The sequence below is a fragment of a genome, unplaced genomic scaffold, assembly GCF_019419815.1.
Source record: "Pyrus x bretschneideri cultivar Hongxiangsu unplaced genomic scaffold, Pyrus_bretschneideri_v1 Contig19, whole genome shotgun sequence".
Lineage (NCBI taxonomy): Eukaryota > Viridiplantae > Streptophyta > Magnoliopsida > Rosales > Rosaceae > Pyrus > Pyrus x bretschneideri.
Genome location: NW_025999490.1, coordinates 1,990,660 through 2,004,677, shown reverse-complemented (window position 1 = coordinate 2,004,677; position 14,018 = coordinate 1,990,660). Strand labels below are relative to the sequence as shown.

General features: G+C 38.2%; 3 protein-coding genes and 1 pseudogene across 5 annotated transcripts; all 4 read right to left on the bottom strand.

The window, feature by feature from the left end:
* Positions 1 to 2,124: 2,124 nt before the first annotated feature.
* LOC103952359 (putative germin-like protein 2-1) lies at positions 2,125 to 3,204 on the bottom strand. The gene is made up of 2 exons (XM_009363928.3): positions 2,999 to 3,204; positions 2,125 to 2,804 (listed from the first exon to the last, which is right to left on the bottom strand). Exons 1-2 carry the CDS (start codon positions 3,111 to 3,113, stop codon positions 2,269 to 2,271), a joined length of 651 nt encoding a protein of 216 aa, XP_009362203.1. The 5' UTR covers positions 3,114 to 3,204; the 3' UTR covers positions 2,125 to 2,268.
* Positions 3,205 to 4,109: 905 nt separating this feature from the next.
* Positions 4,110 to 4,876, bottom strand: LOC103952434 (annotated as a pseudogene).
* Positions 4,877 to 5,847: 971 nt separating this feature from the next.
* LOC125476490 (putative germin-like protein 2-1) lies at positions 5,848 to 6,922 on the bottom strand. The gene is made up of 2 exons (XM_048582685.1): positions 6,717 to 6,922; positions 5,848 to 6,582 (listed from the first exon to the last, which is right to left on the bottom strand). The coding sequence occupies exons 1-2, from the start codon at positions 6,826 to 6,828 to the stop codon at positions 6,047 to 6,049; spliced, it is 648 nt and encodes a 215-aa protein (XP_048438642.1). The 5' UTR covers positions 6,829 to 6,922; the 3' UTR covers positions 5,848 to 6,046.
* Positions 6,923 to 13,037: 6,115 nt separating this feature from the next.
* Positions 13,038 to 13,963, bottom strand: LOC125467843 (putative germin-like protein 2-1). Of its 3 annotated transcripts, XM_048582848.1 has the most exons (3): positions 13,729 to 13,955; positions 13,351 to 13,599; positions 13,038 to 13,260 (listed from the first exon to the last, which is right to left on the bottom strand). In XM_048582848.1, exons 1-3 carry the CDS (start codon positions 13,841 to 13,843, stop codon positions 13,064 to 13,066), a joined length of 561 nt encoding a protein of 186 aa, XP_048438805.1. In that variant the 5' UTR covers positions 13,844 to 13,955; the 3' UTR covers positions 13,038 to 13,063. The 3 variants fall into 3 exon arrangements, with proteins under 3 accessions (XP_048438805.1, XP_048438803.1, XP_048438804.1); XM_048582846.1 differs by having other exon boundaries at positions 13,038 to 13,599; positions 13,729 to 13,963; XM_048582847.1 differs by having other exon boundaries at positions 13,038 to 13,599; positions 13,732 to 13,962.
* Positions 13,964 to 14,018: the final 55 nt, after the last annotated feature.

The following is a 14,018-nucleotide window of genomic DNA, read 5'->3' as shown; positions in this document are numbered from 1 at the left end:
AGTCTTCTGTGTGGCATGGTTGAAAGCATGTTTTGCCTAATCTGAATAATAATAGTCATAGGATTACTAGTGATTGGAAGTCAGTCTCTTTTTGGTTCGACAAATGGTTGGATGGCTTGATTATTAGCTCTTCATTATCTTTGGTCATTTCACGTACAGTTCTTGGGTTTCAAATGCTATTGAAGCTCAAAGGTAGTCTTTACTAGATTATTTTGTAGATTTATTCTCTTATGTGGTCTAATTGATTCTTCGTTTACCTTTGCCTTTAAATGTAGAGGATGACAAACTGATTTGGGAGCCTTTGTCTTCTAGGAAATTTTCCTTTTCTTCTGGTTATCATCTTATTCAGACAAAGCATCGCAATTGTGCTTGTGCTAAGGTTATTTGTCGGCATTTTATTTCACCTCAACTATCTATTTTGGCTTGGTAGATTTTTCATGACAAACTTCCTACTGAAGGTGCATTACAACGACGTGGTATTTTTCTTGCATCCATTTGTTGTTTATTTCATAGTTCTGAGGAATCTACTTTTCATCTTTTCTTCGAGTGCTAGATATCTAGGTAGCTTTAGAGGTAGTTAGCTTGTCAATTTGGTACCTCTTTGTCATTTTCATATTCATTGGCTGTTTTTTGGGATGCCTACATACGTAAGCCTTTTTCCCAACAGTGGCACAATCTTTGAATTTTTGTGGGTCTTTATACTATTTTGGCTATTGGAAAGCTTGAAATAAGTTTATTTTTTAGGATCGCCCAATCTATTTTCATCATCTCTACATGTCTATCAATTATGGGATCATTCCTAGTGCGAAGTTTATTCTTGGTTACTCTCAGGGTTTTGACACTCGTATCATTTCTTCTCTAGGATTCAACCTATCCCTCGAAAGACACCGACTATTCTTCATGTTCTTTGGTATTCTCCTTGGTTCCCTTGGATTAAACTTAATACAAATGGTTTGTCTAGGAAATCCTAAACCTACTGCTTGTGAAGGAGTTTTCGGGGATTGTCATGATCAGTTTCTTGGTGGTTTCTGCCAAGGGATTGGTCATCGCAACTCTTTTTTTGCAGAATTACTAGTAGTTATTATTGGTGTAAAGTTTGCATATCAGTGGGGTTGGCATTGTCTTTGGCTGAAAAGTGACTTTTCTAGTGTTATTTTTGCTATCTAATTTACTAATTTTGGTACTCCTTAACCTCTTTGTACGCAGTGGTCTATTTGTTTGGATCGCATTTGGGAGATGGCTTTCTACGCCTCTTATCACGAAGGAAATGTGGTTGCGGACAATATTCCTAACATGGGCTTATCTTCTCCAATTTTGGTATGGCTTGATTCCCCTCTGACGACGGTTTGTGCTGCTTGGTTTTCAGACTATGTAGGCTTTCTTGACTTCTGCTTCTCAAATTAATTTGCATCTCGTCATATAGGTTTGTCTTACTTTCTTGGTTTTTTTCTTAACCTTGTGATATTGTTTGTTCTGTTTACAGGTTTAGACCTTTAGGTTCGACTTTATAGGGGTTAGGTTTCATGTCCCCCACTTTTCCATGTATCTTTGTTGTTTTTGTTTCTAGATGGGCAAGGTTTATGTCACCCCTTCTTTTTGTGTATTTTTTTTTATATCCTTTTTCATTGTATTATAAGGAGTTTGGTTTATGTCCCCCCTCCCCCTCTGGATTATAGGTGTACTCTTTCTTCGATATCAATAAAATTTTCCTCATACCATCGAGGTTTTCTTAAAAGAAAAAAACAAAAAACCATCTTAATTAGTAATTTAAAGAAAAAAAAAGAAAAGGTCCTTACTATTTTGAAGACCTAGAAGATCTCAATTAAATGAAATTCCATTTAGCATGGGCTTTCCTAGAAGCTCTTAATTTAGTCCAATAATTTCAAACCTTGTAACATAAAGGAATTTCAAGGCGTTGTACCATAAACATACAAGGCATATGTGAGCTATGAGTTAGACCAGTTGGTCAAGGTAATATGCCTATTTCCTTACAACCCAATTCGAATTCTCCCTCCTTTTAAATTAAAGTAGTTTATAGTAGAATATCGTATTGTAAAAAAAAAGTATTATACAAGGTAAATGCACCTAATGATTAATTCACCAAGGTAAAGCCACCATCTTGGATGTTGGAATGGGTTTCTTATAATTAAGAGATCTTAATTACATATTTCTCTCCTAATGGTCACAATGCAACATAATTGGATAGTGGGGGGATAATCTACTGTCACATATATTTAGAGTTTCTTTCTTTTTCAACGAGTTACATATTTAGAATATCGAATGGAGGTAGTTGACAATACCTTTATCAACATGGAATGCCTTCACAAGAATGTCATTGCCAATACTAGGCGTGGACCCAAAAACAGAACTGGCAATTATCACCACACCAGGATTTTGGCTGCTGAGAGCTGCAATAGCCACAGCATTACCAGAACCTACATTTCTCTGATAGTGCACAAGTCCAATTGGAAAAACAAACACATCACCCTTCTGCAACACCTTAGTGATGTGACGGTTCTCGGGGCTGGATGTCACAAACCCGACTTCAAGGCTGCCTTCCAAGAGTGTTAAAACTTCGGAGGCGCGAGGATGAGTGTGTGGAGGGTTGACACCTGATGGTGCATAGTCGATTCGGACAAGTGAAATGCCAAGAGTGTTGAGACCTGGTAGTTGAAACACGGTTACTGGTGTCACACTTGACCCAATTGGGTTAGATGTGTTGCCTTCTAAATGAAGTCCACCAAATGAAAAATCATTGTCTTCAACTGTCTTAGGGTCCTTGCAAGCTAGACCATTGACCACCACTGCCACATTTAACTTCGCAAGTTAATTTGTTAAATAAATTTTCTTTGGTCCAGATTTCAAGCAAATCCTAGGGAGAGGGTTGGGATCCTAATTACATCATAAATAAAACATAATTCCAACCAATTTCAGTCTTTTGGTTAAGTATATATACACAAGAAAAGAAGCAAAAACAGACAAAAAATATAGCTAGTACCTTGACTTTTCGGGTCCGCAACACAGAAATCTTGAAGTGGACTATGATCCGATGCAATGGCGACTGACAAATATAAAGATAATACAAATCCAAAGAAGGAAATATCAGTGGCCATTTGGTAATTTCAATGTATATGCTGCTCTAGCTAGGAGAAGAACAAGAAGCAGATTTAAAGTTGTGGGAAACGTAGTTTGCTGATTTTCTTTGAACAAGAGCACAACTATATTTATAAGTAGTCTTTGTCCCTTCTTTTTCTTTCTCTTTTTGTTAATGGTTATTGACTAGGCGCGTGCTACGCAGTTCTAGCATGCAGACATGCATATATTGAGAGCTGAGGGGTCGGCCCTATATCTTTGGCCTACCATTGACCAAAGTGTGTTTATATATAAGAGACAGAGTTATAGCTTTTTCCCCATGCGCACTTAGAAATCACATTTTGGTTTTGCTTTGGCCCACCTTGATGAACCAACTAGCAATGGTCTAATCAGTCCACATAGACAGTACTAATGTGTTGTTTTTATTTATTGTGTGAGAATTCTACATATTTCCTCACGTGGTAAAGTTTTTGGCTATATCGGTTTCATGCTTCAGTCATGTGGTTCGATGTGACCATAGGTCATTTAGTTTGATTTTTAGGATGGCTTATGTTGTTGTTGTTCTTATTATTATTACTAGCCTAAGCCGACACATTTTGTGTGTGGAGCTGTATTTTTGTTTTAAGACCTCTTATTTATAAATGAAAATAAATATCATTAGACTATAGTACTAAGTGACTATAATTAGAGATATGTTATAATGATATGTTGGTGAGGAAAGAAAAAAATAGCAAAATTTGGTTTATATGGAATTACATTATTACCCATGATTTTATGTTGTGATATAAGACCAAATTATCTTTTTACCTTCTTTTGATTAACAAAGAAAATTTTGTTAATAGGTAGTTTAGATTATTATTGTTTTTTTTTTTTTGAAGAATGACAAATCGAAGCAATGCATAGTTGAATCTTGATGGATCGAGGCAGCATAGTGTTATTGGGGACTTGATGTTAAGTATTGAACTGAACAATGGAAGAGGGTGAAAGGCTGAAAAAATCAGAACACAATAGAGGAAAGGCCTAAAAAAGCAGTAAAATGTTAAAAACTGGACCACGCCACACAATGCAAGGAAGATAATCAAACAAAACAACAGACAACTTGGAGTACAATGCTAATTGGGCAGGAATAAATTATCATGTAACAGGTCAAACAAATTAAACCAAATAATTTATCTGGTCATACCTCATAACGTTATAGTTGATTCAAGATAACGGAAGAGCGCCTTTGCAAGAACATAACCAGGGATGTCAGGATTTGATCCAAACACCAAATTTACAATGGTACTAACACCTGGATTTTTGCTGCTGAGAGCTGCATTACCATTTCCAACACTGCGCTGGAAACAAACACCTCGCCGGCATGACGAACCTTAGTGATGAGACGGCTCACGGGATTTGAAGTGACAAACCAACTTGGAGGCTCACTTCAAGGACTATCAAGACTTCACTTGCTCTAGGATGTGTATGTTGAGGATTAATGCCGCATGGTGCATAATCAATACAAGCAATCGAGATGACAAGAGTGTGAAGTCATGCGATTTGGGCTACGTTTAACTGGGGTTACGCGTGCGCCAACTGAGTTTGATGTGTTGCCTGCTAGATGAAGTCCACTGAAGAAGTCATTTGCTTCAACAAGCGTGGGTCTTTGCAAACAAGACCATTACTAGTACTGAAATCATAATGAGAACATTACATTAGAAGCATGTACAATATATTAATTATTAATATTAAGTTGATAACTGACAAGTACCAGTTATTTATTTATTTACATAAATGTTCTCATGCCAGATTGTGAATCTAAACTATTTATGAAGTTTATTCTTCCAGAATTGGCAGTTCAAATTGGTCAGTACATGTCTAGCAATTTGTTTTTGTAACGTGTGTGACAATTTGTGATCACTAAAACTTGTCATTGCTTACCTCACTTTTTTTTTAGGTGCCGGCATCCAAAACTTGAAATGGTTATCTCCTGAATATGAACCACCCCCACCCCCCCCCCCCCCCTCCCTCTCTCCCTCTTATAATGCATAGATTTATGTAATTCATGTTTTATATTTATTAGTTATTAATTGTTCCACAAACATGTAATGGTTGTTAATTGGACTATGCATGCAATTTTGATATGGATAATGTTAGGAAGACTAAATTTTGTAAACCAAATAACATGGAAGTTAATGATTGGATTATTACTTAAATGTTAATTAACGTGCCTATTTTTTATTGATGACACATTATTTGGTTTATAAATTTGATCTACATACCCATCATTACTCTTTTCATATATATCATATAGACAAGCAAAGCAAATTTAAAAGAACGATTAATAGTTCATTAAGGTCTTGTTACTTGATTAGTATATTGAAAACATAGATTGGAGGTTTCTATTTGTTCGAAGAAAATCTAAATATTGGAAAGCCTTTCTGCACTCTCTGAAAATTATACACAAAGAACCAGATCATGTCTATACTTAAAAGGCCTGTGTATCATTAGGAGTGGAACTATTTATTATATTAGTTTTTTCAATATTCCGATGTGGGATTTTGTGTTCTGCAACATAAATTTCTGCTGACAGCATTTTAACCAAACATATATGCACTGGCTTGCGGCGAGATGCATGTAAATAGGCTGATTCTTAACTGGAAAGTTTTTATGTTGTAAATCACTGGTGATGATGAAATATAGAAAGGACGCGGATAGAAAAAGTTTCCAAATTTAAAGCACTCATGTTTTACCTGAAATTAATTTCAACATATGGAACTTCCAATTTTACAATACAATTATGAAACAAAATAACAACTTGATCACATTTCAATTTAAATCTTTTGAATCAAACAAACCATTAGACCAACATGACTGCCATGAAAAACAAATTGTGACATTTTTCTAAAGCCACACTTCAAATGAGCTATGAATCCCGTTTGATTTAATCAGAGGTTCCAAATTGGAATCTATTCTAAAACTTGGACTGAAGACTGTAGATCGCGTTCGTATCCACTTGGAAAGCCTTTGCAAGAATATCAGCAGGGATATCAGGATTTGATCCAAATACTGCATTTGCAATGGTAATGACACCTGGATTTTGGCTGCTGAGAGCTACAAGGGCAACTGCATTACAATTTCCAACATTCTGCTGGAAATGCACAAGACCTACTGGGAACACAAAAACATCACCCTTCTGAAGTACCTTGGTGATGAGGCGGTTTTCAGGGTTGGAGGTGACAAAACCAACTTTGAGGCTCCCTTCCAGGACTGTCAAAATTTCACTAGCTCTAGGGTGTGTATGTGGAGGGTTAAGACCCCATGGGGCAAAATCAATACGCGCAGCAGAGATGCCAAGGGCATTAAGTCCTCCAATTTGGGCTACACCAACGGGAGTCACACGTGAACCAACTGCGTTTGATGTGTTGCCTGCTAGGTGAAGCCCACTGAAAAAGAAATCGTTGGCTTCAACAAGCTTAGGGTCCTTGCAAACACGACCATTAACCAGTACTGAAACCATGATGAGAAAAAGTACATTAACATTAGCAACATATCCATAATTACCAATTGATACCTATGATGCATTTATTTATTTTTGGGACACATGTACAATGGAAAATATACGAAAAAACGATTTTAGCTACCTGAACTCATTGCGTCTGCAACGCAGAAATCCTGAAGAGAACTCGGATCCGATGCCAAAGCAATGGAAGAAGTTACCGCAAGGAATGCAAAAAATAGAAACTGAGAGGCCATTTGAGCAAGGCAGTAAGCGAAGAGAGACTGACCAACTTTGCTTAACTTTGTAAGAGCGAGGATAAATTTGAGCTGTGGATTGAAACCCTATCTATGTCTTTGCTTTTATAGAGAGAAGGATCTCTCCGCATGTATTGTTTACTATGAACTCATGAAAATATTTGGTCTTAAATTTGAAAACGCGTAGTACGAATTTTTTATTTTTATATTATACACAGAAGCCTGCTGCTTGTGTGTCATGGCACTTATCTGACAACTTTATTTGCAGGTGCCGGCATTGATGCTGGGCCTGCTCGCATTGAGGAATGTTTCCTGTTTCTTGACTTTGAATTGGCTTCGTGGGAAAAAAAAAAAAAAAATGTACTAATTAGCAGCTATTTCTCTGCTCGTTCTCTAACAAAAATAATATAGATTTCAAAATATTATTTACATGTATTCTGCTCAGCCAATCTTATTTTATCAGTATGGTTAATATTTTATTATTCTATATGCAGCTGGAAGCACTAAACAGATTATTATGGACGATTCATATATTGGTGGTTTTTTTTCGTTTTCGAGCAAAGTTTGGTTTAAAAGTTGGTTCTCTTGCTTTGACTTGATGAACAAATTAAGATAAAGTTGGAGTAGATGGGGACATGTTATTTGCATACAAAAATATATTGGAATAAGTTAATATTTAGGAGAAAAGGAATGTAAATATTTTGTAATTATTAGAGTCATGTTTTAGGAAAGATATTATGTCCCTTATTGTTTCCTTGGAGAACAAGGATTGTATTATGTATATATATTCAGAATATGGAATACATGAAAAATTAAGCCGTAAAATTCTATTTGGCATCAGAGCCTAATCGTAACCCTAAAATAATTTTTTCTACCGTACCTGCTGCTGCTGCGTTCAAGGCTGCAGCCTTGAGTTTTTCTGCTGTGTTCTTTGCATCAATAACCGAGAGCTGTAAGGGTAAGTACCTGCCGTGGTCAGTAGGGTATTGTGTGTGTGTTTCATGGCAAGCGGTTAGGAAGGAATGGGGCTCAAATTGGAGGGTGGGTCGCATGGCTTGGCCAACAACTCAATTTTGAGTCCAGTTGTAATTCAAAGTGATGCTTCATATGTACTGAATACTGTAAAACTCAATGGATCAAATTATCTTCTTTGGTCCAAAGTATTGGAGATGCATATCGTTGGGTGTGGTAAGAAAGGATTCGTGACAGGGAGCATCAAGGAGCCTAAAGAGGATAGTGCCGAGTATGAAGCTTGGGAGACTAAGAATGCAATTGTGAAAGGGTGGCTGATTAATTCCATGGATCCTACCATCATGGGATTTTTCATTCATCTTTGTACCGTTAAAGAAGTCTGGGAAGAAGTTGCTCGAACGTATTATGATGGGTCTGATATTTCTCAAATTTATGAGTTGAAGGTGAAGTCATTTCGACTTCGCCAAGGAGGAAGACCTATCGGTGTATACTTGCCGATCTCAAAGATGTCTGGCAAAAGTTGGATCAAAGAAGACCAATCAAGATGGAGTGTGTTATTGACTTGAAGACACTTGGAGAAGAGATTCAATTGGATCGTGTGTATGCCTTCCTAGTAGGGCTTGATGATATTTTTGACAAAATGCATAGTAATATTTTGAGAACTTAACCTTTACCATCTGTAGAGGAGGTGTTCTCCATTGTTAGGCAGGACGCACAATGCCACGCAACTATGATGGGAAGCAGTGGCATTGGGAACCAAGGAGGAGCTCCTCCTGTGGCTATGGTGTCACGGCCACCTTCGGGTAGCCGGCCCTTTAATCCATCACCATTGGCCAATTCTCGGCCATTCACTCTGGAAAACAAAGATGATTTGAAGTGCACTTTTTGTGGGCATACCCGTCATACAGAATATACATGTTTTCAGAAACATAGAGTACCGGAATGGTTCCCTGAATTGAAGAAAAAGTTACGTGCCAAAGAACGAGCCGCTAATGGAGCAAGTGGAAGTCGTGCATCCATTGCCACTGCCACCAAAGATACTGTACCTACAATGCCCCCTCTAGTGATCCGAGTCAAAGCTTGTTAACTAGGACCACTCTTAGTGAAACCCCGGCCACTCCAGGTAGTATGGGGCGTGTTCTTTTAGCCTCTAACATGGAACATTATACAGGTTAGATTCTAGACTCGGGTACAACCAATCATATGACTTTTGATAAGAATTTATTTACTAGGTTGACAACAAGTTCAAGGAAGTGTATTGCAACCACTAACCGAACAACAGCACCGATTTTGGGGGCCGACACTGTGAACCTTATGCTGACCCTTCCCTTTCATCACTGCCTGCTTGTTCCCTCGTTGTCTCATAATTTGTTATCTATTCCTCAAGTTAATGAGCAATTAGATTGTGTTGTACTTATGCATCCGATGTTTTGTTTGCTTCAGGATATTCAGGCCAAGGAGATAATTGGGCGTGGCACTAAGAGATAGGGGTTATATTATGTGGATGACATCGTTCCTAGCAGAGCTAATGCAGTTTGAGCATCCCGTGCCAATAATTTGCAAGAAGTTTGGTTATTGCATCGTCGGTTAGGACATGCTTCTTTTGGTTATTTAAGGCGTATGTTGCCTAGTTTATTTCATGAAATAAAAGAATAAGACTTACATTGTGAAGTGTGTATTCTCACGAAGAGTCATCGCGCTTCGTTTTCTCCTAGTATGAATGAAAGATTATTTCTTTTTGATCTTGTGCACTCTAATGTTTATGGTCCCTCTCTTGTTAGTACTTTGTCTGGAATTAAATGGTTAGTTACCTTCATTGATGATTGCACTCGTATGACTTGGATTTATGTGATGGAGAATAAAAGTGATGTTAGTATGGTGTTTCAGTCCTTCTCTCAAATGGTTGTAACACAATATTCCTCTATTATTAAGGTTCTCCTCTCTGATAATGGAGGTGAGTATATTGGTTCCGAGTTATCTGGCTTACTTCGGGATCAAGGAATTCTACATGAAACTATTTGTCCTCATACCCCACAACAAAATGAGGTTGCTAAGAGAAAGAACCGTCATATCCTGGAAACTGTCCATGCCTTGCTCATTGGTGCGTATGTACCTAAACGGTTCTGGCCTGAAGATATCACCTATGTCGTGTATGTGATTAACCGTATGCCATCCCGGTTTGTGGACTTTCGTACACCTCTCCAAGTGTTGACAAAATTTGTTCCCGTAGTATCAACCAATACTCTTACTCCTCGTGTATTTGGGTGTGTAGCCTATGTTCATATTCATAAGATTCTTCGTAGTAAGTTATATCTATATGCTCATCGATGTGCTTTTCTGGGATTTGCTCTTCAACAGAAAGGGTATAAGTGTTACTACCCTGAAACTCGCCATATGTATATGACCATGGATGTTACTTTTTCTAAATCTGAGTTCTTTTATGCTTCAATTCCATCACCTTCCTGTCACCATGGGGAGAATTCTAGTGGTGATCTTGGGTGGTTGGAAATATGTAACTCGGGGGGAGCATTTGTTGAAAAAGAAAGCTGTGAAAGCTCTCAACAAGACACTGCTGAGAATAGAGACAAATGGTTGGAAATATGTAACTCAAGGGAGCATTTGTTGAAAAAGGAAGTTGTGAAAGCTCTCGGCAAGACACTGCCGAGAATGGAGACATTGGCTTTCAGCAAGACACTGTTGAGAATTGGAGTATCATGGAGCTGTCGAGCACCAAATCAGCTGGGTCTTCTCGGCAACAAATCGCCTAGTGTGATGCAAAGTGTCGGCAGAGAGCTATCGAACCAATTACACCGCTCCAGCAACCATTAACTACCGAACCCACACCCCCTCTCTCCCAAGCTCAATAGTGCCACCCAATGTGTCTTCTTTGAATATCCCTGAAGTAAGTACTACCAATGTTCATGTAACTAATCCAGATAATATTATGAGTACATATAAGTTACCGCCAAGGCAAAATTGTGGTGTTCCTCCTAACAAGTTTTATCCTCAAGGAAAAGTGAAGTATCCAATAGCTAATTATGTGTCATGCTCAAACCTTGCACTAGAACGTCAAGACTGGGTAAATAATGTGGAAGCAATCCAAGCACTAACCCGAGTTAAGGAGGTCTTGAAGGATCCTAAATGGGATGTTGCAATGGATGAGGAAATGATGGCACTACATAAGAATGATACATGGGAGGTAACAAAGCTACCTGAAGGAAAGAAACCGGTTAGGTGTAGACGAGTTTTTACGATCAAATACAAGGCAGACGGATCTGTTGACAGGTATACAGCGAGGTTAGTAGCAAAGGGTTATGCTCAAACTTATGGTATTGATTATCAGGAGACTTTGTCTCCAGTAGCGAAGATGAATGCAGTACGAGTTCTAATTTCTTTAGCTGTAAATTTGAATTGGCCACTGAAGCAGTTTGATGTGAAAAACGCTTTTCTTCATGGGCATTTAGAAGAAGAGGTATATATGGATTTTCCTCCAGGGTACAATGCCAGAGGGAAAACCAGAGTATGTAGGTTGCAAAAGTCGCTCTACGGACTTAAGCAATCACCTCGTGCATGGTTTGGTAGATTTACTCAAGTTATGAGGAGGATTAGGTATTATCAAAGTCACTCGGATCATACATTATTTGTGAAATGGGGAAATGGTAGAGTGATAGCCTTAATTATTTATGTGGATGACATGATAATAATAGGTGACGATTCAAAAGAGATGATGAAGCTAGATCAAAATCTTGGCGCCGAGTTCGAGATGAAGAATTTGGGAGATTTGAAATATTTTCTTGGTGTAGAAGTAGCTCGGTCATCTAGAGGTATTTTCTTGTCTCAACGTAAACATGTTCTGGATTTATTAAAGGAAACAAGCATGTTGGGATGTAAGCATGTGGACACTTATATCGTAGAGAAACATTATCTGGAAATTTATCCAGATCAGGAACCGATTAACAGAGGTAGATATCAAAGACTAGTGAGGAGGCTAATTTATCTGTCTCACACTCGTCTGGATATTGCCTATGTTGTAAGTGTGGTTAGTCAGTTTATGCAATTGATAACTTCCAGGCTTCTGCCATTTATTTTGGGCTCATGCTTTCTTATTCAACTCTGTGGGTAGAGACTTGAACCTCCAAAGAATGAGGACCATGTTATATATGTGGAAAACTCAATGTGATGTACAGGTTTATATATATGTACTTCCTATATATAGTTTGAAAAATAAAGGAGAAGCTTTCCATATATTGATGTAAATTGTGTATGTCCATTTGTTGCCTAGGTAACCATTCTTTATAAACGACCTCAACCTCTGCTAAAAGCATGAATATCGAAAAGAGTATGCATGTTCCTTCAACTATATATATTCACAAAAGAAGGATACCAAACAAATCTGTCATCATTTTGATAAACACTGCTGCTTCGGAGACTAGCTAGTGGCAACCAAGCACTTTCAATTGCTTAGGGTTATTTGGTATTCAATTTGAAAATAATTTGTAGTTTTCAAAAATAATGAAATCTAAAAAGTTGGGGTGTCATTTCCTTTAATGGTCATGTTAGGCCGAGCCAGGCGGAGTAGGTTTACTACAAGTCTGCAACCATTTGATTAAAATGACGTTTGAGTCGCTTGACGTTCGCATGAATGAATTCAGAACCAATCCTTGGAGGAACATACTTTTCAGTGGTTACTGTGTTGCTTGGCTCTGCATGATAGGTACTAGCAGGATTGATACCACCGGTTCCAATTGGCCCAAAATCGCACTCCATGACAGTTAGGCGATAGTATGAGGCACGTCGAGAAGAGCCTAGCTTGTTGACTGACGTGGATATTTGGGGATTGAAGGACGCCGATATTCCTCATAGCAGTTATTCTCCTTTGTTTGGCTTCTGCGCCTCTAAATGAAGTGCATTTTGCATGCTTAAAAGGAAATGAAAGCCTTTTCATTTTTGGCCAAAACAAATAGAAACAGTTTTCCAAACTCAAAGCACTCGTGTTTTATTTGAAGTTGGTAGCAAACATCCGCTTTTATTATTTCTTGGAGCAATAGAATAAAAAAAATAACAACTTGATCACATTTCCAACAGGGATATCAGGTTTCAACAACACTTCAAATGAGCATAAACAAATTAAATCTTTTGAATCAAACAAAACAGTAGACCAACATGACTGCGATGAAAAACAAACTGCAATAATTTTCTAAAGACACTTCAAATGAGCTAAATCCCTTTTGATTTAATCAGAGGTTCCAAATTGGAATTTATTCTAAAACTTGGACTGAAGGCTATAGATCGCGTTCGTATCCACTTGGAAAGCCTTTGCAAGAATATCAGCAGGGATATCAGGATTTGATCCAAATACTGCATTTGCAATGGTAATGACACCTGGATTTTGGCTGCTGAGAGCTACAAGGGCAACTGCATTACCATTTCCAACATTCTGCTGGAAATGCACGTGACCGACTGGGAACACAAAAACATCACCCTTCTGAAGTACCTTGGTGATGAGGCGGTTTTCAGTGTTCGACGTGACAAAACCAACTTTGAGGCTACCTTCCAGGACTGTCAAAATCTCAGTAGCTCTAGGGTGTGTATGTGGAGGGTTAAGACCCCATGGGGCAAAATCAATACGCGCAGCGGTGATGCCAAGGGCATTAAGTCCTCCAATCTGGGCTACACCAATGGGAGTCACACGTGAACCAACTGCGTTTGATGTGTTGCCTGCTAGGTGAAGCCCACTGAAAAAGAATTCGTTGGCTTCAACCAGTTTAGGGTCCTTGCAAACACGACCATTAACCAGTACTGAAACCATGATGAGGAAAAGTACATAAACATTAGCAGCATGCATAATTACCAGTTGATATCTATGGTGGATATATTTATTTTTGGGACATATTTACCATGGAAAATATACAAAAAGACGATTTTAGCTACCTGAGCTCGTTGCATCTGCCACGCAGAAATCCTGAAGAGAACTCGGGTCTGATGCCAAAGCAACGGAAAAAGTTACGGCAAGGAATGCGAAAAATAGGAACTGAGTGGCCATTTGATCAAGACAGTAAGCAGAGAGAAATTGACCAACTTTTGCTTAAACTTCGTAAGAGCGAGGATTGTGGATTGAAACTCTATCTATGTCTCTGCTTTTATAGAGCGAAGTACCTCTGCATACATGTATGGTTTCCTATGAACTGAAAAAGTCTAGTCTTAATTTGTAACCCCAT

Bases quoted from the DNA above. Each gene is read 5' to 3' on its own strand.
- LOC103952359 (XM_009363928.3), bottom strand. From the start codon at position 3,113: ATGGCCACTGATATTTCCTTCTTTGGATTTGTATTATCTTTATATTTG. The intron at 2,805-2,998 runs GTACTAGCTATA...TAAATGTGGCAG, and splicing joins TGCGGACCCGAAAAGTCAAG to TGGTGGTCAATGGTCTAGCT.
- LOC125476490 (XM_048582685.1), bottom strand. From the start codon at position 6,828: ATGGCCTCTCAGTTTCTATTTTTTGCATTCCTTGCGGTAACTTCTTCC. The intron at 6,583-6,716 runs GTAGCTAAAATC...TCATGGTTTCAG, and splicing joins TGCAGACGCAATGAGTTCAG to TACTGGTTAATGGTCGTGTT.
- LOC125467843 (XM_048582846.1), bottom strand. From the start codon at position 13,843: ATGGCCACTCAGTTCCTATTTTTCGCATTCCTTGCCGTAACTTTTTCC. The intron at 13,600-13,728 runs GCTAAAATCGTC...TCATGGTTTCAG, and splicing joins AGATGCAACGAGCTCAGGTA to TACTGGTTAATGGTCGTGTT.